The following is a 25,151-nucleotide window of genomic DNA, read 5'->3' as shown; positions in this document are numbered from 1 at the left end:
TTGGCCTCCAATACAGTTAACTCTTGGGATCCCCCTGTCACTCCAGAAATACAAATGGGTTCTGCCCCTTTATAGCTTGATGGCATCAGGGTACACTGTGCACCGGTGTCTACGAGAGCCTTATACTCCTGTGGGTCTGATGTGCCAGGCCATCGAATCCACACAGTCCAGTAAACCCGGTTGTCCCTTTCCTCCACCTGGCTGGAGGCAGGGCCCCTCTAGTCCTGGTCATAGTATCCGTTTCTCACTTCTTGCAAACGCGAGTCCAGAATTCCTTCATTACAATCCAAAGTAAGATCAGCCCTTCTACTCTGTCTGGGGAACTGTTCATTGGAAACTGGACCGTCGTGAGACAGGTTTTTCCTGAAAACTGGAGCAGCATTTTTCCTGGGAGAACCCCCTTGTGTGATTGTTTTTCCTTGCAACTCACGTACACGTGCCTCTAGGGTCAAGGTAGGTTTTCCATCCCACTGCCTCATGTCCTCTCCGTGGTCACGCAGGTAAAACCACAGGGTGCCCCGTGGTGTGTACTTTCTATATCCTCTCTCTTGAGCAGAAAAACGTTGACTCCTAATGGCTGAGATACTGGTCCATACAGGTGGGGAATAGGATCTATCGTCTTTGAGTTGCTGGACCTCCCGGGACAGTTTCTCCACATCTGAGACAAGGGAGGACGAGACAATTTCTTCATATTCCCAGAGATTGCTGACCACGACATCCACCATTGGTGCTTCTTCCCCTTTCCAGCACAGTACTGCTAACGAACTGGCATATGACGCTGGTGCGCTCCGTACTAATTTCCGCCACATGGGACGCGTGTACTGGACTTCATCTGGATCTTTGGGCGTTTGGTCATCGTCCAGGTCACTATAAACTACCTCCAGAACGCCTAGTTCTCTCAGGTACTGGATACCTCTCTCCATAGTGGTCCATTTGCCTGGGCAATATATAACATCTTCCTTGAAGGGATACCTTTCCTTCACACCTGACAGCAGTCGCCTCCAGAGGCTGAGGGCCTGTGTCCCTTTTTCCATTGCTTTGTCAATGCCCCCTTCCCTAGAAAGGGATCCCAGCTGTTTGGCCTCCTTCCCCTCTAATTCCAGGCTACTGGCCCCATTATCCCAGCATCGGAGCAGCCAGGTGACAATATGCTCGCCTGGACGACGGCCGAAATCTTTCCGCATATCTCGCAACTCACTCAGGGATAGGGATCGGGTGGTTTCCATCTCGTTTATGAGTTCTTCCTCTTCCTCCTGCCCTCCTCGTGATGGCCCTGCTTTTCCATCATCCCTTTCTAAACGACATGACCTCCGCTTCCAAGATTTCTTCTTCTGTACAGGGGCGATGGATACCAGCAAGGGTTGGTCCTCTGGTTCAGCTGTAGTGCCTGTTGCTGGGGTTTGGGTAGCTGCATTGCTTGTCATGGGGGTTGGAGTAACTGTAGTGACTGTTGCCGGGGTTTGAGTGGCTGCAGTGCCTGTCGCAGGGGTTGGAGAAGCTACGGTGAGTGTTGCCGGGGTTTGAGTAGCCACAGGGGTTGTCGTGGTGGTTGATCTCCCGCTGCCCGCCGCCCCCGGGATTCGCCGCTCCGCCTGCCCCGATGAGGCACCGCCATTTGCCCTCCCTCTTTTCTTGTTCCTGAGGGTTGATCTCTGGACAGTATTCCTGAATAGTTGTTTAACCCTAAACAAGGCCTGAACAACATTCAGGAGACATAGCAATATGAACATGCTTGTTTGAACATCCCAAGGATATTCAAAATTCTCAGGGAATATTGTGGACATCTTCATGAAGAGGACAGAAGAAAAAGGAGTTTCTGACGATATGGAAGGGAAAATGAACAAGTGGGAGAGAATGTCCCATCCTGTCTCCCCCTTAAATTCATTCTCCAAGGAGAAAAACGTGCAATTACTAATAATTTCTAAGAGGTGATTCCCGAGGTACAGAGATGATGGCAGTGCCGAGTACAGATACCAGATTAGACTTATGACCAATGATTTTATCACCTCATAAAACAGCAGCAAAATGATAACCTTGGCCCAGTTCCGACCAATGATAAACAGCACAAAAGGGAACATATACTGCAAGCAAGGTATTACATGACCCAACATTGAGAGCCAGCCCCACAACTTTGACAGCCAATACATCAACATTGTGACCAATCAATATAATGAATGCTTATAAAAATTTTGCCTTAACACTCTTTGGTCAGATCTATCGTTATCTCAACCCTTTGAGCCCCACGTTGGGTGCCAAAAAGGACTGTCGTGGTTTAACCTGGCAGGCAGCCAAATACCACGCAGCCGCTCACTCACTCCCCCTGCCCCCCCAGTGGGACGGGGAGAGAATCGGAAGGGTAAGAGTGAGAAAAACTTGTGGGTTGAGATAAAGACAATTTAATAGAACAGAAAAGGGAAAATAATAATAATAATAATGATAATGATAGAATATACAAAATGAGTGATGTACAATGCAATTGCTCACCACCTGCGCTGACCGATAACCAAGTAGCGATCGGTACTTCCTGGATCACGCCTACCCTTCATATACCGAGCATGACGTCACATGGTATGGAATACCCCATTAGCCAGCTGGACTGGCTGTCCTGATTATGTTCCCTCCCATCTTGTGTACCTAGCTCAGTCAGTAGGCACGGGAGCTGTCCTTGGACTAGGAGGGCACTTAGCAACAACTGAAACCATCAGTGTGTTATCAACATTCTCCTCATACTAAATCCAAAACACAGCACTAGGAAGAAATTTAACCCTATCCCAGCCGAAACCACGACACACAGCTTTAATTTTTATACAGATCTTATTAATTTTTTTATCATGGTTGGAGATAGGGAGGAAGGATGGAAATTTGATAAGGGAAGAAGGGAAAATATAACCTCTTAAGATGGCAAGCTTAGGTTTCTGTTTTATACTTGAAAGCAGATACAAAATTGCTCATATAGTAGAGAGTTCTGGTTTAAGTTTTGAATAGTGAGACATAAGTGTCTTTAAAATCTGTTTAATTCTTTTGGGTAATAATGTCAAGCATTTTGATTTGTATAACTACCTGGTAGCCTTGATGTTTTAATCAGGTCCTGAATGTTTTAACTTGTCATTTAAGCCTTTCATAGTCTGTAGATGTCAAAACAGATTTTATTTTTATTTTTTTAACTATTAGTCTGGTGATGTTTGGACTATAATTTGATTATGATTTATGTAATTGTTTTTCTTCTTTTGCTAGGAAACACTGCATTACATGACTGTGCAGAATCTGGAAGTTTAGAGATCATGAAGATGCTTCTCAAGTATTGTGCTAAGATGGAAAAGGATGGCTATGGAATGACTCCCCTTCTGTCAGCCAGTGTGACAGGCCACACAAATATCGTGGACTTTCTGACCCAACATGAACAGACGAGTAAGATAGAATGTATAAATGCTCTGGAACTTCTAGGAGCAACATTCGTGGACAAAAAGAGAGATCTGCTTGGTGCTTTGAAATACTGGAAGCGAGCTATGGAAATGAGATACCGTGATAGGACTAGTATCCTGAACAAACCTGTGCCACAAACACTAATTATGGCCTATGATTATGCTAAAGAGGTAAACAGCTCAGAAGAGCTAGAAAATCTTATTGCAGACCCTGATGAGATGAGAATGCAAGCACTATTAATTAGAGAACGTATTCTTGGTCCTTCTCACCCAGATACATCCTACTATATTAGATATAGAGGTGCTGTCTATGCAGACTCTGGAAACTTTAAGCGATGCATCAGTTTATGGCAATATGCTTTGGACATGCAGCAGAGCAATCTAGATCCACTGAGTCCTATGACAGCCAGCAGTTTACTATCATTTGCTGAACTCTTCTCCTTCATGCTGCAGGACAGGGCAAAAGGCCTGCTAGGCACTACTGTTACATTTGATGATCTCATGGGTATACTGTGCAAAAGTGTTCTCGAAATAGAGCGGGCCATGAAACAAATCCAGTGCCCTCCTGATCCAATACAGCTGAACAAAGCCCTTTCTATCATTTTGCATTTAATTTGCTTGTTGGAAAAAGTACCTTGCAGCTCGGAACAGGAGCATTTTAAGAAACAGACTATTTACAAGTTTCTTAAGCTTCAGCCTAGAGGGAAGAATAACTTCAGTCCACTTCACCTTGCTGTTGACAAGAATACTACATGTGTGGGTCGCTACCCAGTTTGTAAATTCCCCTCTCTACAAGTTACTGCTATCCTGGTGGAATGTGGTGCTAATATAAATGTCAGAGACTCTGATAACAACAGTCCTTTACATATTGCTGCACTGAACAACCATCCAGGCATCATGAATTTTCTTATCAAGTCAGGTTCACATTTTGATGCCACAAACTCGCATAAACAAACTGCTAGTGATTTGCTGGATGAGAAGAAAATAGCAAAAAACTTAATCCAGCCTATAAATCATACTACGTTGCAGTGTCTTGCTGCTCGTGTTATAGTGAATCATAACATATGCTATGCAGGGCACATCCCTGAAAAACTAGAGAAATTTGTTTTGCTCCACAGATAATAGTGTGCAGTCCCAGAGTGCTGTTGTTGAAGCATGACTTGATGACAATGTTTTTCTTGAGCACTGTTGTGATATACCAGTATTCCCTTAGTTTGCTCCATCTTGCTCTCATTGGCTAAAGCGTTGTTAGCATCGCATCTGCAGAGTTGGTTAACCAATATTTGAATATGCCATATATTATATTTTATGGATTATTTAGAAACGTAGTGCCATATTTAGACTCTTAAAATTGTTTGCCAAAGTCTTGTCTATTCTGGTCTTATTTGCCTGTTGGGTGTTTAGGACTGAGTTGAATATTTTCCACTGATGTCTTTTTACTACAACTGTTGTGCGGATTTTATACAGTTGGAGGGTCATCTTTTTGGTTTTGCTTGAGCATTTCTACTCTTACTCTATTCTTTTTCTATGGACTTGTTAAACTGTGCAAGTTGTATAGACTTGTTAACATTTGCAACTACCGTAAGTGCTTTTTATCTTCTCTATGCACTGACTTAAATGTGACTGTTGTGTGTGAACATATTTCTATGCAGCAGTTGGCCAATTTCAACTTAAATGCCCATTTTGATTTGCAGTTTTGTTTGGAGCTCTTTTTGAGAATGCTGCCTTCATAGCATGACAAATTTGGAGCTACATATCACCTTTCTGAACTGGGGTTTAACTTTTTTATTCTAGCTGTAACTGAGGTTGCTTTCCTCTTGATCTTCTGGAAATCTGTGCTAAATTTGGGAGAAGAAAATCTCTCTTGTTCTCATGGTAATCCACTTGAACTTTTAATCTGATAATCGTTCTCTCACATCATGCAGTTAGGGGAAAAGTCCTCATCATGTACAACTGACAGCTTCCCTTTTGCACTAATGTCTTGCTTGTGTTGGTTATGTGACTAGATGTAAAGTTTGTTCAAAGTTGAACCTCAAACTTAATGATACACTCTAATGAGAAATAGATGAAGTGTATGCCATAGTTTAAATTTACAAATCAACTTTAGCTACAAAAGAAACTAAAGCACATTGGTGGTGTGATGCTTATCAGTCCAGAAATATAGGCATCATCCAGTATCATTATAACATAGTAAATGGCTGTATGCCAGAGTAATAGAAATTCTATAGCAGTGTCTCCTCTTCTTCATTTTAAATATCTTTATAAATGCATGGATTTTTCCATCTCTATTATCTGTCAGCTGTACTTAAAGAAAAAGCAGTTGTTCTGTTGTGTATATATAGTTCCTAATTAAACTTACCTATTTTTATAATATTTGCATAATAGCTTAACTTTTACAACAGAAAGGGCTCTTTTGACTTGATAAGAAATCTATAAAAGAAGGAGAGTGAGATTCAGGTATTTAATATAATTCAGCTCTTTACTGTTGATTAATAGTAGAATTTATTATGGCTCATTAGCCCTGCAAATGTCTAAGTGAAATTAATTTGTGTTGAGTAGAATACAGTTTACCTGCAAATTTAGTATTCTAGCATATTGGATATTGTTGACTTGATGTTTCATTTCAGTGATGGGCAGTAAATGGGTTTCTTGCTCCAGAAACTCAACAAGTTGATTTAGGCTTTTGTTGGTGATAGAGATATTTAAAAGCCAAATTAAGTAGATAAAGGAAAAAAAAATATTTAGGAGGGTTTTTTAAAATTTGATGTATTGGAGTATTTTTCTTTTGTGAATTAAGTTGATGAAGAATGTCTTGAGTATAAAAGAGTATATATAAAAACAAAAAGTTCATCCTTGCTTCTTGGCTGTTTCAGGTTTTCTCTTAGTGTACAGTGTGGAGCCAACAAGCTTAGCCATTCTTGGGGGAAAATATTGGGATACTTTTAAACAAAGATATGTTGAAAGTAGTGCTGTTTGTATATTGCCACTTTCAAACTCTTATTTTGAAACAACTTTCACCTGTTTGTCCCATGGCATACCTATATTGTATGAAATTCTGAGTATAAGGAAATCCTATTTGTTTCTCTTGCAAATGTGCAGCAGTAAACTTCTATTAAATTGGCTGGTTTTTTTCTGATTTGTAATGATTAAACTATATGCCACCCAAGCTGTCAGTTGTGAGAACAAGTAGTTTGATTTTGTATTATTTCTTATTTTTGATATGCTTCTCTACTACTCTGTAAGTTGGTGTGATCAACAAATTATACCACACTAGAAACGATCCGCATTATACTTCAAGCCATAAAAAGCCTTATACTTCAAGTAATAAAAAATAGTCATCTTTCTATAGGTCACAGAGAAAGGGATTTTTAGATCACTGTTTTATACTCTGGAATCTGTACTGCTCTTTAGTGTTTGCGATTTGAATTTGTCTTTATAACTGTATGATATCCTGTTTAAAATTAGTTACTTGGAGATTATTAGTCCAGAAATAGAACTAAAAAAATTATGGTAGCATGTGCTGCTATTGTTAGCAAAGTTTTGAATGGAAAACACCCCAGAAGAGAAAGCATATCACTATCTAATATGTGTAAATCTAGTGAAAATCGCCAGGCCTTACAGGGCTTATTGTTAGCTACTTGGGTTTTGGGGTTTTCTGTTTGTTTTTAACTTATGAAGTAGTGATTTACTGTATGTAATTCTGTCTAAATATCTACCAATACACATCAATCCTAAAGATTATCACCTATATTCAGAATTTAATTTTGCAAGGTCATGAGGCTATCTGCTGAATTCTTAACTGTGATGATGTCAGATATTCAGGCTTAGGTGACCAGATGGATAAGTTAATGCATTTAATTCTACTTTCTATTTAACCCTGTATGTGTACATTACCCCCATTTAATTTTTGCTTCATTTTAAAAGAAATTGGTACAGAGCCTATGTTGGGTAATATGTTAGGGATTAGTTAAGGATTTACTGCTGAAAACAAAAACAAAAGGATTTTTTACAAAAAAAAAGGATTTACTGCGGAAAGCTACCCGGAGGAAAAGGACCTGGGGGTGCTGATTGACAGCCAGCTGAACATGAGCCGGCAGTGTGCCCAGGTGGCCAAGAAGGCCAACGGCATCCTGGCCTGTATCAGAAATAGTGTGGCCAGCAGGAGCAGGGAGGTGATCGTGCCCCTGTACTCGGCACTGGTGAGGCTGCACCTCAAATACTGTGTTCAGTTTTGGGCCCCTCACTGCAAGAAGGACATTGAGGTGCTGGAGCGTGTCCAGAGGAGGGCAATGAAGCTGAAGCTGGTGAAGGGTCTGGAGCACAAGTCTGATGAGGAGCGGCTGAGGGAACTGGGGTTGTTTAGTCTGGAGAAGAGGAGGCTGAGGGGAGACCTCATCGCGCTCTACAACTACCTGAAAGGAGGTTGTAGCAAGGTGGGTGTTGGTCTCTTCTCCCAAGTAACTAGTGATAGGACGAGAGGAAATGGCCTCAAGTTGCGCCAAGGGAGGTTTAGATTGGACATTAGGAGAAATTTCTTTACTGAAAGAGTGGTCAGGCCTTGGAACAGGCTGCCCAGGGAAGTGGTGGAGTCACCATCCCTGGGAGTATTTAAAAGACATGTGGATGAGGCCCTTAGGGACATGGTGTAGTGGGCATGGTGTGTTGGGTTGACGGTTGGACTCGATGATCTTAGAGGTCTTTTCCAACCTTAATGATTCTATGATTCTATGATTCTATACTGATTGGGAAGGAGGGCGAGGACAGTAGGCCCTGTCTGAGATGTCTGTGCCACTATGGCCAGTGCTAATGAGTAGTAGCAGTTTTGCCCCCTCAGCCCCTAATTCAAACCAGGAATGTCTCCACTTAAGCATAGATACCAACTTTCTGGACCAGTTTTTTGTTGTTGTTGTTGTTTTGGGTTTTTTTTGGGTTTTGGGTTGGTTTGTTGTGGTTGTGTTTGGTTGGTGGTTTTGTTTTTTTTTTTATTCTTAAGTCTTATTACCCATTCAGAGATGGGAATAAGATTATTTTACTGAAACATGTTGATGCTAAATGCAATAGTGTTGCTAGCTGAACACAAACTATAGTAAGGACAAGGAACTAAAGAGCATTCAGAACACACAGAACTGTTATCCTTTTTTGTCATATTATTAGCTCATTCTTTTTCTGTTCTTATCTTCTCATTTGGTTTTTTTTTCTGATTAAAAGTACTTTTTCAGAGCTGCCAACCCATAAAGATATTGAGAACATTGAGGAAAAAATTGTATGCCCTGTGGGGGTGAAATAGAAATACTTCAGCCAGGAAGATGAGAAGTACTGTGTGTTTTTGTTTTGTTTTGTTTTGTTTTGTTTTGTTTTTAAAAAAAAGCAAGCTGTTCTTGCCAAATTCTAAAATTAGATTCCTATTTTTATATCGCTTATGTCAGTAACAAGATTCCAGCTGTCTGTGGTGTCTCTGAGGTTCTGATTGTTACGCACACGGTATAAAGGCACTTTTTAAAATGCAAGGCAACAGTGTGTTTATTTTTTTCCATGTATACTCTGCAACAGTCCTTGGATAGGAGGTATTTTTATATATTACCTAAATACCAAAAGTTCTCTTTTAACAACTGTTTTGAAACTGGTTGAAATTAAACTCTTTCCACTTTTATAAAACACTATCTTATAGAAGGAATGGAATGCTATAGCAAAATTTTTACTAAAGGATAAAAACCTTAACAGGAAAGACATGTGCCTCTTCTCAGTTTTACATCAACTGCAAGTTAATAGTGGCAGGATATGACTACTCTGGAAATAACTTCCTCGTGCTTTGAATTATAGAGTGGAATGCCTGCTATACTCTAAAACATTGGCAAATACGAGTACAAAGACTTAATGCTAATTTCTGTGTTCTGTGACTACAATGAAGTGAAGTATTTAATGCTTCAAAGTAACTTTGAGGAATATGACAGAGACATACTAGACTTAAATATAGTTTGGTTTACATTGTTCAAATCTCTGCTTTGGGTGTGAAAGTAACTGTTGAACCCTCAGTGAGCAGAATGAAAAGTTATTGTTCATTTGGTTTTAACTAACTCTGTATTTGTGTTCCATTCTATCACAAAGACTTCCTGTGCAGGGAAATTCCATGTAATTGAAATATTTCAATTATAAATTCAAATATATCAATTCCATGTATTGAAATACTGCATTTTCTTTTTTAATTTAGCTTCAATGATAATGTAAAAAAAAGGAATAACAAATATATTTCTCTGCTCTTACTCTCTTTAGGCTCCAAATGCAGATTACATTAAAAATATGTTTTGGATAACACCTGTCTGAGTCTATATATCTGTTTTCTTTAGGGTTACTCTAATACCAGTTGCTAAATCTCTTTTTCAGTTGAGTATGAATAGTTAAATGTGAATGCTGCAGCTTTAGACTTTGATCTTCTTGTTGTTAATTATTATACCTTAAAAAGACTATCATGTTTCATTCTCTTACTATGAAATGGTGGTCTAGCCAAACCTTTGAATTCTGGTGATGGGCAGTAGTAAGGAAAAGGCTTAAACTGGAGGATACAGGAGACACTTTCACAGATTTTCTAGAAAATGCAGTTGGTCATGCTATTAACTCTGTTAAAACATAGTAGTGTTTGTTTATAGCATAAACAAAAGTAACTAGCAAGATCTTGTAATAAATAAGCAACAGACACTTTTCCAAGAAAGTTGCACAAATTATTTTTTTTATAGCTTTTGAAGTCTCTTCCCTATTGCTTCCATAATTTAAAAAGAGGAAAAAAAAATACTCCAAGGATGAGAGAATTATGGCAAGATCCTTATTAAAGAGGTCTTCAAAAGTCTTCTGTTCTGTAGAACATTACCATCAGAATTTTGAGATCTGTATAGTTATGCACAGTAGTCATAATATACTTAAAAGGCAGTGTACACTTCATTTCAGATTTTATTTAGATTTATTCTTAATTGGTAATAAACAGCATCAAGAAGAATGAGGCACTGGGTGAGGAAAATTGGTCCAGAGCTTTCACAGTAAGAGAATTGTTACAAAGATGACTTACTGAATCAAGTATAGATTCTCTTAATTAGGAAACAAAGAACTGGAAACAATCACATCATTATTCATCTCTCTGCAGTTGCAGATGATGATAGATGTTTAGTCCAGAAGTGTCTGCTGGCTATCTAAACCATGCCTACGCAAAATCTGTCATCTCTGTCCATGCCTGGGATTAATTTTCCAACTCTCTCTGATTCTCTTTGTGCAGAAGTGTTTCTCCAGCTGTGATGACTTGCCTTCACCCCCACTGAACTCAGCTGTCCACTCTGCCTCTCCCATCTGCTCTTGTATTGCACTGCTAGTTGGAATCAGCTGCCAAACAAGTCAGCCCCTTTCTGCCAGTGATGTGCAGTTCTTTGTCTGGTGCAGGATGAGGAATGGTGGCTGTTCAAATTTCCCTCCACCTCTGATGACCCTTTTCTAGCCATTCCATTGTTGTTTCACATTGTGTTCTCTGTCTCTTTACTGTTCCCAATTGCTCCCAGGTGTTTCCTGTTTCCCAATCTTCCTCTGCCACAGCTGTGGCTGACTCCAAGCTCATGTTGAAATGGGAAGCACTTGGGAAGATTTGGCCCTTGCCATGCCTTAAGCAGTGTGTGCTGTTTCTAAATGGTATTAGTTAGGAAGTGAGAGGATTGAAAGAAACGCAGGATTCAGTTTGCTTGTCTGTTATTCATCTGCCTGGTTCTTCAAACATGGTAAGGGTGCTTATGTTGTTGTTTAGTCTCCTTGTTAATGTGAAATTTAGGCTTTTCTATTCACTCTGTGCAATATATTTTGTCTTCGGTGAGGTTGTGGATGAGTACTATGCAGTTGGTGGTGTAAGCTGTTATAAGTCTAAGCAAATCTCGTCACAGAATCAGTAACACTAGATTTCCTCCCACGCAGAAGGTATTTAAAAGCTTTGCACTTGTTTAAGTGCCTTTTCATATGCTTTGGTTCTTTCAAACATGCTGATTTTGCACTTTGTGGCTTCTGAAAAATCTGCCTTTAATATGTCGCTTCCCCAGTGTGTTCCCAAGTTCCACTAGTTTATCCACCAGGTTGCTGTTTCATACTGCTGTTAGAAGGCCCCTTCTTTCTCCTGTACACAGCAGCCATCACCCTCCTGCACACCTTGATCCTTCTGTTATTGGTATCAATAAGGGCAGGGGGCAAGCTATATAGAATGCAATAGGTGCTCCTGTTCTCTAGAAGTAAGCAGCAGTGTGTTGATCTAGGCAGCTGCCTACTTTGAGTTGGGCTATGATCAGGAGCTAGGATGAGTACCAGTCTAGGTGCCTGAATGTATTGTTCTAATCATAAATGGTACAGAGACAAGCTGGTGGGGTGCCACTCTTTCTTAATAACTCCTTGAACCCTGCTCCATTTAGTCTTCAACAGTGTGATGTTTTTCTACGCTGGCAGAAAATAGCCAGGAAGAAAAGTTCTCAGTGATGAAAGAAGGGCATGCTGTTACTGCAAAACCAGGCTCATTTACAAGGCAATGGTAAATTTTATTTTAATTAATTAGGGGGTGATGGTGATGGTGGTGGTGAGAAGATGTTAGAAGAATACTCAGTGGGAAAACAAAATAGCCTTACTATATTGGTGGCAAAAAGCAGTGCAAGGCAACTACTATAGATCAGTGTCTGTACTCACATATCATAAACTCCCAGGTTGGAAAAGAAATCTGAAATAACACTTCAGTAACGTTAGCAAACTTCAACCCCAGGAAAATAAACAAAAGTAGAGATGGTAGCTTTGTGTTTTCCTAGTAGTTAAGAATTTATGCATAGTCATTGAAGTATTCTCTGACATGGTGCTAAAAATTTCTGTGATCTCCTTCTGTGCTTGATGTGAAGTCACTGAAGTGTCTTCTATAAAAGGCCTCTTAGTACAAACTTTGTATCTTCTAGGCAGAGTTAATCTCCACTGTCCACTCTTGAGCAATCTACTTGAATAAAAGAGAACTCTTGAAGTGAGGAAATACTCCAGCAGGGATAGAAACAAACAAACAAAAAATGTTCTAGGAGTTGTGCAACAATATCAGAAAACTAAAGAGCAACTTGAAACTTGATGCTGAATAAATTCTTGTTCAAGAAAGTAATTTCAGAAACTGGGAAGGAATGTACATCCTTTTATTAACTCAGTGTTGTGGTTTAACCTGGCAGGCAGCCAAATACCACGCAGCCGTTCACTCACTCCCCCCACCCCCAGCGGGACGGAGAGAGAATCAGAAGGGTAAGAGTGAGAAAAAACTCGTGGGTTGAGATAAAGACAGTTTAATAGAACAGGGGAAAAAAAAAAAAAGGGAAAATAATAATGATAAAATATACAAAATGAGTGATGCACAATGCAATTGCTTTTGTTGATTTTGTTGATCGCATCCGTTGGGATCTGACGACGTCCACCTTGCCATTTTATTCCTAAAAACTGGATCTCCTGTGCAGGTCCCTTGATCTTACTTTGTTTTATGGCAAAACCAGATTTCAGAAGGATTTGAATTATTTTCTTCCCTTTCTCAAAAACTTCTTCTGCTGTGTTGCCCCATACAATGATGTTATCAATGTACTGCAGGTGTTCTGGAGCCTCACCCTGTTCCAGTGTAGTGTGGATCAGTCCATGGCAAATGGTAGGGCTGTGTTTCCACCCCTGGGGCAGTCGGTTCCAGGTGTACTGGACGCCCCTCCAAGTGAAAGCAAACTGTGGCCTGCACTCTGCTGCCAAAGGGATGGAGAAGAAGGCATTAGCGATGTCAATGGTGGCGTACCACTTGGCTGCCTTTGACTCCAGTTCGTATTGAAGTTCTAGCATGTCCGGCACGGCAGCACTCAGTGGCGGCGTGACTTCGTTCAGGCCACGGTAGTCTACTGTTAGTCTCCACTCTCCATTGGACTTTCGCACTGGTCATATGGGACTGTTAAAGGGTGAGCAAGTCTTGCTGATCACTCCTTGGCTCTCCAGTCGACGAATCAGCTCATGGATGGGGATCAGGGAGTCTCGGTTGGTGCGATATTGTCGCCGGTGCACTGTTGTGGTAGCGATTGGTACCTGTTGTTCTTGGACCTTCAGCAACCCCACAACAGAAGGGTCCTCCGAGAGACCAGGCAAGGTGGACAGCTGTTTAATTTCCTCCGTCTCCAGGGCAGCTATACCAAAAGCCCACCGGTACCCTTTTGGGTCCTTAAAATACCCTCTCCTGAGGTAGTCTATGCCAAGGATGCACGGAGCCTCTGGGCCAGTCACAATGGGGTGCTTCTGCCACTCATTCCCGGTCAGGCTCACTTCGGCCTCCAATACAGTTAACTCTTGGGATCCCCCTGTCACTCCAGAAATACAAATGGGTTCTGCCCCTTTATAGCCTGATGGCATCAGGGTACACTGTGCACCAGTGTCTACGAGAGCCTTATACTCCTGTGGGTCTGATGTGCCAGGCCATCGAATCCACACAGTCCAGTAAACCCGGTTGTCCCTTTCCTCCACCTGGCTGGAGGCAGGGCCCCTCTAGTTCTGGTCATAGTATCCATCTCTCACTTCTTGCAAACGTGAGTCAAGAATTTCTTCATTGCAATTACAATCCAAAGTAAGATCAGCCCTTCTACTCTGTCTGGGGAACTGTTCACTGGAAACTGGACCGTCGTGAGACAGGTTTTTCCTGAAAACTGGAGCAGCATTTTTCCTGGGAGAACCCCCTTGTGTGATTGTTTTTCCTTGCAACTCACGTACACGTGCCTCTAGGATGAAGGTAGGTTTTCCATCCCACTGCCTCATGTCCTCTCCGTGGTCACGCAGGTAAAACCACAGGGTGCCCCGTGGTGTGTATCTTCCATATCCTCTCTCTTGAGGAGAAGAACGCTGACTCCTAATGGCTGAGATACTGGTCCGTACAGGTGGAGAATAAGACATATCCTCTTTGAGTTGCTGGACCTCCTGGGACAGTTTCTCCACAGCTGAGACAAGGGAGGACGAGACAATTTCTTCATATTCCCAGAGATTGCTGACCACGACATCCACCATTGGTGCTTCTTCCTCTTTCCAAGACAGTACTGCCAACGAACTGGCATTCGATGCTGGTGCGCTCCGTACCAACTTCCGCCACATGGGTCGGGTGCACTGGACGTCATCTGGATCTTTGGGTGTTTGGGCGTCGTCCAGGTCACTATAAACCACCTCCAGCATGCCTAGTTCTCTCAGGTACTGGATACCTCTCTCCATAGTGGTCCATTTGCCTGGGCGATATATAACATCTTCCTTGAAGGGATACCTTTCCTTCACGCCTGACAGCAGTCGCCTCCAGAGGCTGAGGACCTGTGTCCCTTTTCCAATTGCTTTGTCAATGCCCCCTTCCCTAGCAAGGGATCCCAGCTGTTTGGCCTCCTTCCCCTCTAATTCCAGGCTACTGGCCCCATTATCCCAGCATCGGAGCAGCCAGGTAACAATATGCTCGCCTGGACGACGGCCGAAATCTTTCCGCATATCTCGCAGCTCACCCAGGGATAAGGATCGGTTGGTTTCCGTGTCGTTTATGAGTTCTTCCTCTTCCTCCTCCCCTCCTCGTGATGGCCCTGGTTTTCCATCATCCTTTTCTACACGACCTGACTTCCGCTTCAAAGATTTCTTCTTCTGTACAGGGGCGACGGATACCAGCGACGGTTGGTCCTCTGGTTCAGCTGTAGTACCCGTCGCGAGGGTTTGGGTAGCTGCAGTGCCTGTCGCGGGGGTTGGAGTACTTGTAGTGACTGTTGCCGCGGTTTGAGTGGCTGCAGTGCTTGTCGCACCGGTTGGAGTAACTGCAGTGACTGTTGGCGGAGTTTGAGTAGCTGCAGTGCCTGTTGCGGGGGTTGGAGTAACTGTAGTGACTGTTGCTGGGGTCTGAGTAGCCATAGTGGTTGTTGTGGGGGTTGAAGTAGCCACGGTGCCTGTCGCAGGGGTTTGAGTAGCCACAGTGGTTGTCGTGCGGGTTGAAGTAGCTACAGTGCCTGTCATGGGGGTTTGAGTAGTCACCGTGTCTGTTGCTGGGGTTGATCTCTGGACAGTATTCCTGAATAGTTGTTTAACCCTAAACAAGGCCTGAACCACATTCAGGAGACATAGCAATATGATCATGCTTGTTTGAACATCCCAAGGATATTCAAAATTCTCAGGGAATATTGTGGACGTCTTCATGAAGAGGATAGAAGAAAAAGGAGTTTCTGAAGATATGGAGGGGAAGGTGAACAAGTGGGAGAAAGTTTCCCATCCTGTCTCCCCCCTAAATTCATCCTCTGAGGTGAAGACGTAAGAAGTGTAATTATTAATAGTTTCCAAAAGATAGCTCCCAAAGAACAGGAATGATGGCAGTGCTGAGTACAGGCTCGTGACCAATAATTTTATCATAACATAAAGCCAGGTCACACAGTATAGCAAAGCAATGACCTTAATCCATTTCCCAGAGATGACCAACCCCACATACAAACTGATAATCAGCAGTATAGACAGCCAGTAAGGTGCTACATACCACAACTGCAAGAACAGATCCAACAACTCTGAGAGCAAATAAATCAACATTGTGAACATCGAGTACTAAACTGATATAATGAATGCTTATAACAAATTTGTTTTAACCCGTTGGGGTCAGATGTGTCGTTATCTCAACCCTTCGAGCCCCACGTTGGGCGCCAAAAAGGACTGTCGTGGTTTAACCTGGCAGGCAGCCAAATACCACACAGCCGCTCACTCACTCCCCCCTCCCCCAGCGGGACGGGGAGAGAATCGGAAGGGTAAGAGTGAGGAAAAACTCGTGGGTTGAGATAAAGACAGTTTAATAGAACAGGAATAAAAGGAAAATAATAATGATAATGATAGAATATACAAAATGAGTGCTGCACAATGCAATTGCTCACCACCCGCGCTGACCGATAACCAAGTAGCGATCGGTACTTCCTGGATCACGCCTACCATTCATATGCTGAGCATGACGTCACATGGTATGGAATACCCCATTGGCCAGCTGGGCTGGCTGTCCTGATTATGTTCCCTCCCATCTTGTGTACCTAGCTCAGTCAGTAGGCATGGGAGCTGTCCTTGGACTAGGAGGGCACTTAGCAACAACTGAAAACATCAGTGTGTTATCAACATTCTCCTCATACTAAATCCAAAACACAGCACTAGGAAGAAATTTAACCCTATCCCAGCCGAAACCAGGACACTCAGGAATTCTTTCTTGACAACTGAAACGACCCATTTCCTTTATCTGTAAAAAATTGAATAAAGACCTCAAGAAGAAAAGGTTAAGTGACGTTGTCCAGATCTTTTATTATTATTATATGTTCTTTGAATGATGGCTGATGATGCTTCTTCCAATAAAGGATTTCTTAGCTCACAGTGAGAGGCAATTCAGTAATTGTTCAGATGGTTGAGTTCTGGGAATGTTGCTGTTACTATTCAAATTGAAGAAGTTAGCTGCTTTTGGATGGAGGTGGGTATTTTATTAATCAAGGATATATTATAAAAAAAAAAAAAGGGGGGGGGGGGTGTGCAAAAAAACCTTAAAAACCAAAAACCTTCCTAGAATTTGTAGTCTCTGTTTCCTGCCCAAGCACTTAAACAGTGCAGGCTACTGAAAGGTATCCTCTTGGACTTAGCAGCTAAAGTTGAACGCATGTTGGGTACCAAACAACTTAAGAGGCTTAAGACATTCCATTGCAGTTAACAAGGCAGGGCCCAGCAAGTGTGCCTGTATTAAATCAAAATATGTGTGTATATAGTTCATTGCATAAATATATATGTGTAAATGCATACACATACTTACAGGGAAATAACACTACTTGCTGCAAGAGCTGTGAACCATTCTTAGTAATTAACTGTACTCTCAAAGTCTGTTCTTTTTTCATTTGCCTCAAGTAGCAGGGGCAAAGCAGAGTGACTGAAAGTCACAAAGAAGCAACTTCAGAGATATCAAGGCACTAAGAGAAGCAGAAGTATTAAATATCATTTGTCTGGCTGTTAGATACTGGCTGTAGGGGAAAAAAATCTGCACTTGGACAGAGATATTCACTAAGCAGAAAACTTCATAAAGATTATTGGGTTTTGTATATTCAATGCCATATGGTGCAACTGCATATCTGGGTAAGTAGACGCTATTTTTTTTTTGTCTGGCACAATTATATAAATGTGTGACAAGCTAATATAGCAGGAAAAAGAAATCTAAACCTACCTTTGTTTCCTTTCCTGCTGTGAGTGTTTTACAATCTGATTGCAAGTCACCTCATGTACTTTGGCCCTGCAGTTATCTCTTGGATGAAATCTGATAAGTATGTACAGAACGCTGCCACTGAGGCCGCTCATTAAGCAGAAAAAGAAGAGTGTGTTCCAATATTGATAAAAATGTGACCTTTTGAAGAGGAACACCTAGAGACTTAAGTTCTGTAGACTGTGGGGTTTTTTAATTATTTTTTTTTATAAACTCATTTGGTTTTGGAATAACTGCATGTAAAAAAAAAAAAACTGCAACAAAATTACTTCATCTTTTATCTGAAAATGATCATACTACCTGCAAAGTAGGAGTGTGATTTGATTAAATAGCTCACTGGCAAAACAACTTAACTGAGAACTTTGCCAATCTTCATTTCTGTGAAAAAATAGGAATCTCTGGTTTATCTCCAGTGTCTGAGAAAGTTTATAGTAATTCTCCATCATGCCCAGTGAAAAGTGTAGTTTAGTTAGTGGGTACCTCAGTATGTGATTACTATTACTAAAATATGTCATTAAGTGTGGTTTATGCTGGAGAACATGTACTGGTAAGAGATACCTCTGAAGTAGGGGAAAATACAGATGTGAGTATTAACAATAGGAAGGAACAGAGACAGCAGCTTGCAGAACATCTTTCCTTTTGACTGTTCCCTAATTTTAGACTTCTGTTTTATAAAAGGAGATGAAGACTCTAATGTTTATGGCTGTAATGTTAACATTCAGAAGTGAACCAGTGGTAAACTAGAGATCTCACCTTTGCTGACAGCCTGAAGCTTTGGCATTCACAAGTGAGTTGTTTTCCAATCATCCATTCATTAAGGATAATGATGGTGAAAGCTCACAATGGTATGACAACATTGTTAACTATTTAAATGCCACCTAAAGCTTCTACGAAGGGCAAAGAAATGGCAGGATTACTAATATTGTTATATTGGCTTCCAGGATTGAGTGAAATTTAGGAGAGTGCAACCACATTTGTTTGTTTTTCCTGATTCCCAGCCATGGTTAATCCAGAATGTTGTCTCCCACTTATGCTGTGCATGTATCCAAATGCAGTTCCACTAAGAATCTACGTTTGGCTCATGTACTCCCTCTACAGCACTCCTGTGGGCTGCTTTTAGCTTGCACCACTAAAGATGAACTGTGTGCGGAAAGCCTTCTTTGGCAAAGTACCTGTGCTGCTTTCTTCTTTCCTCTTACAGAAATCACTGATTCACTGGTGGCAATGTGCTCTGCCAGCTAAAATAGCAATTTAACTGTCCTCTGAGGTCATGATTTTTCTCTGGAAGGAAGTCTGTGTTATGTAAGGACTTGCCACCACAGGAAAGTTCAGTGGCAGGCTACTTGGGATTTCCCCTGTCCTCCAGGAGTTCAAGATATTTCTTAATGTTTCAGAGTACTCTGGAGTCAAGTTCACTAGATTTTTCCCAACTACAGTATGGATAACATACAAAACTGTAAGAACATACTCAAATTGGTGAAGGACACAGGGAGGAAAGAGATGCAGTGGCTTAGCTGTAGGTTATGCTTCTGTTTTCCATCAGTGGATTTAAGGCTTCATAAAATGGGGAGGGAACATTATACCAGCAGTTTGGTGGAGCTCCCCTGGAAAAATGAAAAATATCTGAAGTTAAGAGAGCTGGAAGCAAATGAATTACTACTTTTTTTTAAAATGTATTCCCCCCCCCCCCCCCCCCCCCCCCCGAATATAGCTTTGGCAACTCATGTATGAGGAAGGTACACAGCAAAAGGGGAGAGCCAGTAATAGCATCACTATGGACGTGGAAAATGGGGGAAATGTTTCTGAGGAGGGCTGCTTCCTGTAGTGGCTCGCGTGTTCCCCAGTCCTGAAGGATGTTCTTGTGAAGTGTGCAGGGGTGAGGCTGTGGGATTTTGGGTATACTGATGGATGAAAAGCTGGATGTGAGTTGGCAATGTGCGCTTGCAGTCCAGAAGGCCAATCGTATCCTGGGCCGCATCAAAAGAAGCGTGGCCAGCAGGTCGAGGGAGGTGATTCTCCCCTTCTACTCTGCTCTGGTGAGACCCCACCTGGAGTACTGCGTCCAGCTCTGGGGTCCCCAGTACAAGACAGACATGGACCTGTTGGAACTAGTCCAGAGGAGGGCCACAAAAATGATCAGAGGGCTGGAAAGGCTGAGAGAGTTGGGGTTGTTCAGCCTGGAGAAGAGAAAGCTGCGGGGAGACCTTATTGCGGCCTTTCAATATATAAAGGGGGCTTATAAGAAAGATGGAGAGAGACTTTTTACCAGGGCCTGTAGTGACAGGACAAGGGGTAATGGTTTTAAACTGAGAGAGGGTAGGTTTAGAGGACATAAGGAAGAAATTTTTTATGATGAGGGTGTTGAGAAACTGGAACAGGTTGCCCAGAGAAGTTGTGGATGCCCCATCATTGGAAGTGTTCAAGACCGGGTTGGATGGGACTTTGAGCAACCTAATGAAAGATGTCCCTGCCCACGGCAGGGGGATTGGACTAGATGATCTTTAAAGGTCCCTTCCAACCCAAACTATTCTATGATTATCTTGTTCCTCTTGTTGTCTTGGGGGGATTTTGGTACTGAAAGTGAGGTTCTGAATTGTTGGTGTGCTCACTTCTTATCAAGCCACAATATGTTAAAATAGGATTAAATCATTCATATGGAGATAAGAATGTACTGTGTGCAGTGACATGTGAAGTGGAATTTTGTCAGGCATGGACATGTTAAGCCATTTAATAGTATAAAATCTAGGCTGTCACAGATTACAGGGAACTTGTGATTAAACTAACTGCAGTTGTGTTTTCAAAAGCCTTTCAAAATGTATTTGCAATGTGACTGTTCTAAATTTGCCTTGGCAGGTTCCTGGTTTTGATGGTCTTGGGCTTCTCAGATTGCTTTAATGTCTGCTGTTAAGGGAGACTGGAAATGTACGTTGTGTGCAAGTGTTGCAAGATCTGACTATCAGCCAATTAAAAAGTGAGACACTGCATGTTTTCTAGCTGTTGGTTCCATTAGTCAGACCTTAATAGGATAATTCAGGTTGGAAGGGACCTCAAGAGGTCTCTAGTCCAACCTCCAGCTATGAACTTAGATCACGTTGCCTCAAGGCTTTATCCAGTTAGGTCTTGAAAATCTTGGTGGTACATGTTTCTTACAGAATCGTCTAAACTCTTTGTTGAATAATTGGAAAGATTTCTCGTTTCTGCTCTTCAGTGTAGAATTGTTTGTGTGTTTTACCAGAGTCAGACTGTGGTTATGTGACACTTGCTTTTTGTTTTGGCTTGCTCAATGCATCAACTGTTAGAGGAAAATATATCATGCTGGATCCAACAGCCTGAGAGGTGAGGCTACTGCTGCTCCATGTCTCCAGATCCACCCAGTAGTGAGACTGAAGGTGTATTTCCAGCAGGTACACACACACATATATACACTGCTGTCGTGGTTTAACCTGGCAGGCAGCCAAACACCACACAGCTGCTCTCTCACTCTCCCCCACCCCCCAGTGGGATGGGGAGAGAATCGGAAAGGGTAAGAGTGAGAAAAACTCGTGGGTTGAGATAAAGACAGTTTAATAGAACAGAAAAGGCAAAATAATAATGATAATGATAGAATATACAAAATGAGTGATGCACAATGCAATTGCTCATCACCCGCGCTGACCGATAACCAAGTAGCGATCGCTCCTTCCTGGATCACGCCTACCATTCATATACTGAGCAAGACGTCACATGGTATGGAATACCCCATTAGCCAGCTGTCCTGGCTATGCTCCCTCCCAACGCTTGTTTTGGTGGTTGTTTTTTTTTTTTTTTTTAAGCTGGATGTCCTTGACTAGCAGGGAACATAGCAACAACTGAAAACATCAGTGTGTTATCAACATTCTTCTCATACTAAATCCAAAACACAGCACTAGGAAGAAATTTACCTCTATCCCAGCTGAAACCAGGACAACTGCATATGTACGTGGCCGGCCATACAGATCACAGAATGGTTGAGGTTAAAGGGACCTCTGGAGGTCATCTTGTCCAGCTCCTCTGCTCAAGCAGGGCCACCTAGAGCTGGTTGCCCAGGACCATGTCCAGATGGCTTTTGAATATCTCAAGGAGGGAGACTCTACAACCCTTCTGGGCAACCCCTTCCAGCACTCAGTCACCCTCACAGGAAAAAAGTGTTTCCTGATGTTCAGACAGAACCTCCTGTGTTTCAGTTTGTGTCCATTGCCTCTTGTCCTATCACTGGGCACCACTGAAAAGAGTCTGGCTCTGTTGTCTTTACAGCCTCCCTTCAGGTATTTATATACATTAAGATGCCTCCTGAGCCTTCTCTTCTGTAGGCTAAACAGTCCCAGGTGTCTCAGTCTTTCCTCATAGGAGAGATGCTCCGGTCCCTTAATCATCTTTGTGGCCCTTTGTTGGGCTCTCTCCATTATGTCCATGACTCTCTTGTACTGAGGAGCCCAGAACTGGACACAGGACTGCAGGTGTGGCCTCACCAGTGCTGAGTAGAGGGGTAGGCTCACATCCCCTGTGATCTGTCTGATCACAGACACTCAGAGCACTCACACAAACACAGACAGCACTCTGGCTGAGCAGGATGGAGGTCTGCAAGTGAGAATACACACTCACACTCTCTCTCATATGTTCAAGGTAGATCCCTCCAGCAGCTAGGGTCAGGCTCTCAGTCTGCCCAATAGCTGGCCCTGAATCTCAGTCTCCCCTGTTGCTGGTGCCTAGCTGTATGAGCCCCTGAGGCCCCAGCCTCTCTCCACACACAGCTGGCCAGGACTTCTCTGGTCCCATAGCTGACCCCATGCCTGCTCCCCATGCTTTCACCCTTAGAAGACTCACAGGTGCTCTCACACCTGGAGCTGGTCCTTAGAGACCCACTTACCCTCTTGCTCCCAGGCTGCTTTGATTATTCATCAGCTAGTCTGGCTTGATCTTTATTAGTGATCACGCTTGCTCACACACCTGCACTTTCTCCAGTTGCCAGCACCAGGGACATGTGGGCCCTCTGACCTGTGGTCTGACTCCAGTTGGTGGCACTCGGACCCCCATATGCACACAGAATAGAGTGCCCCTCACCTGGGAAAGAGTTAGAAAGGAATTTAATAAGAAGACAGGACAGACTGTGCTGATCAGGTGCAGGGCATGGCCAGACAAGCATACTGACCAGCCAACTATTTACAACTGGCCCTTTTTATCCCCTTATCCCTCTATTTTCCCATTCTTGTTCCTCCCCAAATCACCTAAACCCCTCCCTTTTCCCACCTTTGGTTCTTCCCCTAAATGTCCCGTAAGTCCTGTGTGATCCCAAACTGCTTTTCCCCTGCATCCCACAGTGTGTCCCACACCCCTAGGCAACAACCCCCCTTAGTTCGAAAGGTGATCCAGAGAGCTGCTCCAAATGACTCATGGTGATGGGTTTCACACCTGGACTGTGGGGTTGATGGCTCTGCTGGGCCAGCCCTGGGAGGGGCCTGGATGAGGTGTTTGTTCCTTGGGAGTCCTTGATTTGGGTTCCTGCTGGCTGTTATGCCCCTGTGCTCCTCTGGGCTTCTGGAGATGGGCTTGTGATGGGCTGATGGCCACCTGGGAGGAGCCTGGGAGTGTGTTATTTGTGTTCCCCCTCCTGCCATTGTCTCTCTGAGCTCCTTTGTGGGTGTGCAGATGAGCTTTAATCACAAAACCTAATAGTGGTATAATTACTAGTTATGCTGGGGTTTCTGCACATGTGAATTGATTGTGTGTTGCACGCAGAGCAGGAAGTTAAATCAATTAATTTGTCAAATTTGTCTAGCACTGAGAGTGCCTGCAAAAATCTGAATGTATAATGTTATCATTCTGCACAGAAAGAACAAATATGTTTCAAGTACAAATCTGTTGGCTGAAGATTTGGCTGGGAAATCAAAATCTATGTTAGACAATTACACTGACAGCTGAGTGGTAAAAGTATTACAGGGCTAGAGCAGATCCGCTGTCTTTTCTGTGCTCTGCCACAGACTTGGGATAGATGCATCATCTTTTAGTGCCTCATTTTCCTATTTGTAAAATGAGGATCACCTTTCACTTGCTGTTTTTTTTAGATTTTAAGGCCTTTGTGACAGTGTCTGTAGCTTGCTATGAGGTCTGTACAGAGCCCTAGTATAAGGGCTGTGCTCTCAAGTTTAGATCCTACTCTGGTCCTCCCTTGGTGAGTGCAGCTCAGCATAGCTACAGACATATAAAGAGGTTGGGTTTATACAAAAGGAGGGCAGTAACTAAATTCAGGATGACCTACTTAGACCAAGCATACTGGGTTACTAGATACTAATGAAATTCGATGTAAGGAGCTATGAAGCAGTAAGGAAAGGAAATTACAGCAACCTGAGGAGGGGTCACCTTCAGTTATATATTATAGAGCAAGCATGTTAATGGAGAATGATTTGGAGATTAAAGTAATTGAAATAGTAAATAAGCATTCTGCATGATATTTCAAATCAGTGCATCAGAGGATTATGCCTGCCTTTAAAAATCTCTCAGTAAAAGTGCTGAATAAAAGGCAGAGGAAAATCATCCTTGCCTAGTTCAATAGAAAGCTCTTCCCCCTGCCCCCTGTTTCAAGGTGTCTATCTGCAGAATTGAAATACCACTCAGAATTGTGAAGGAGTCCAAGACAAAACGGAGGGGTTTTTTTAATGTGTTCCCCATTAATGTGTATGTAGCTCTGCAGGGGATTTTACTGAGTATTGTTTAGCTTTATTGAAGGGGCATGTGTTTCACTTTGATGTGATGACAACCATACTGGGATGGAAACAGGTCTTCCTTGGAAGAAAATCCAAAGTTTGGATTCTGTTCCTGGGAGAACTTCTTGTTCAGCCCTTTGGAAGCTTAAATTTGGGTGTTTGTAGGTGTGTAGTCCCTGGCAAGAGCTGCTGTGAAGAGATGAGTTTGACCTCAAGTAAGCGATATCTTAAGGCACTGAGAGCTTTGCAGATGAGGACATTGATTCATTTTATGAAGTGAATAGGTAGGTGATGGGAGCCTGCAGTGCAGAGGTGATTTATAGTGATAGGAGGGTCTGCTAGCGTGGAACCTGGAATATGCAGAGTCCCAAAGCTACTAGGTTGGTTGCTATAAAAACGTTCTTGCTACAAAATGGAAGTGTAGCAACTGGGCAGTAACAGGGTGGCATGGATTATCATGAAGGGTTTTTAAGTAGCAGATCTGATCAACTCACTTTTTCTCCAAGTTAATTTAAGGGGGGTGGGGGGGGGCAGGAAGAGAAGAAATTGCTATTAATATCTTCATTTCCAAGTTTGAGATTGACAGCTCCTGGGGTGGATAGAGCCTACCTCTCAGTAGAGGAGGCTCTTGGCCTTGAACAGGTTCTTGCATCCTAGGAGCAGTAGTACACACCTCACAGGGCACTGCTAAGTCTTTGGCCTGCTGTAAATATATAGGATTTACAAAACAAACAAACAGACCCC

The 25,151-nt window shown here is 42.6% G+C and overlaps 1 protein-coding gene across 2 annotated transcripts in view; it reads left to right on the top strand.

The window, feature by feature from the left end:
- Window positions 1-7,634, top strand: part of LOC142075089 (protein fem-1 homolog C-like) — a 45,558-nt gene extending 37,924 nt beyond the window's left edge. For both annotated transcript variants that reach the window (XM_075136096.1, XM_075136095.1), the window contains exon 3: window positions 3,235-7,634. In XM_075136096.1, the coding sequence (XP_074992197.1) occupies window positions 3,235-4,544 (1,310 nt within the window). In that variant the 3' untranslated portion in view covers window positions 4,545-7,634. The remainder of the gene's footprint in view (window positions 1-3,234) is intronic.
- The last annotated feature ends 17,517 nt before the right edge of the window (window positions 7,635-25,151 follow it).

Source organism: Calonectris borealis, chromosome W (genome assembly GCF_964195595.1).
Source record: "Calonectris borealis chromosome W, bCalBor7.hap1.2, whole genome shotgun sequence".
Classification (NCBI taxonomy): domain Eukaryota; kingdom Metazoa; phylum Chordata; class Aves; order Procellariiformes; family Procellariidae; genus Calonectris; species Calonectris borealis.
The sequence above is the reverse complement of the archived record's forward strand: the minus strand, read 5'-3'. Positions and strand labels throughout refer to the sequence as shown.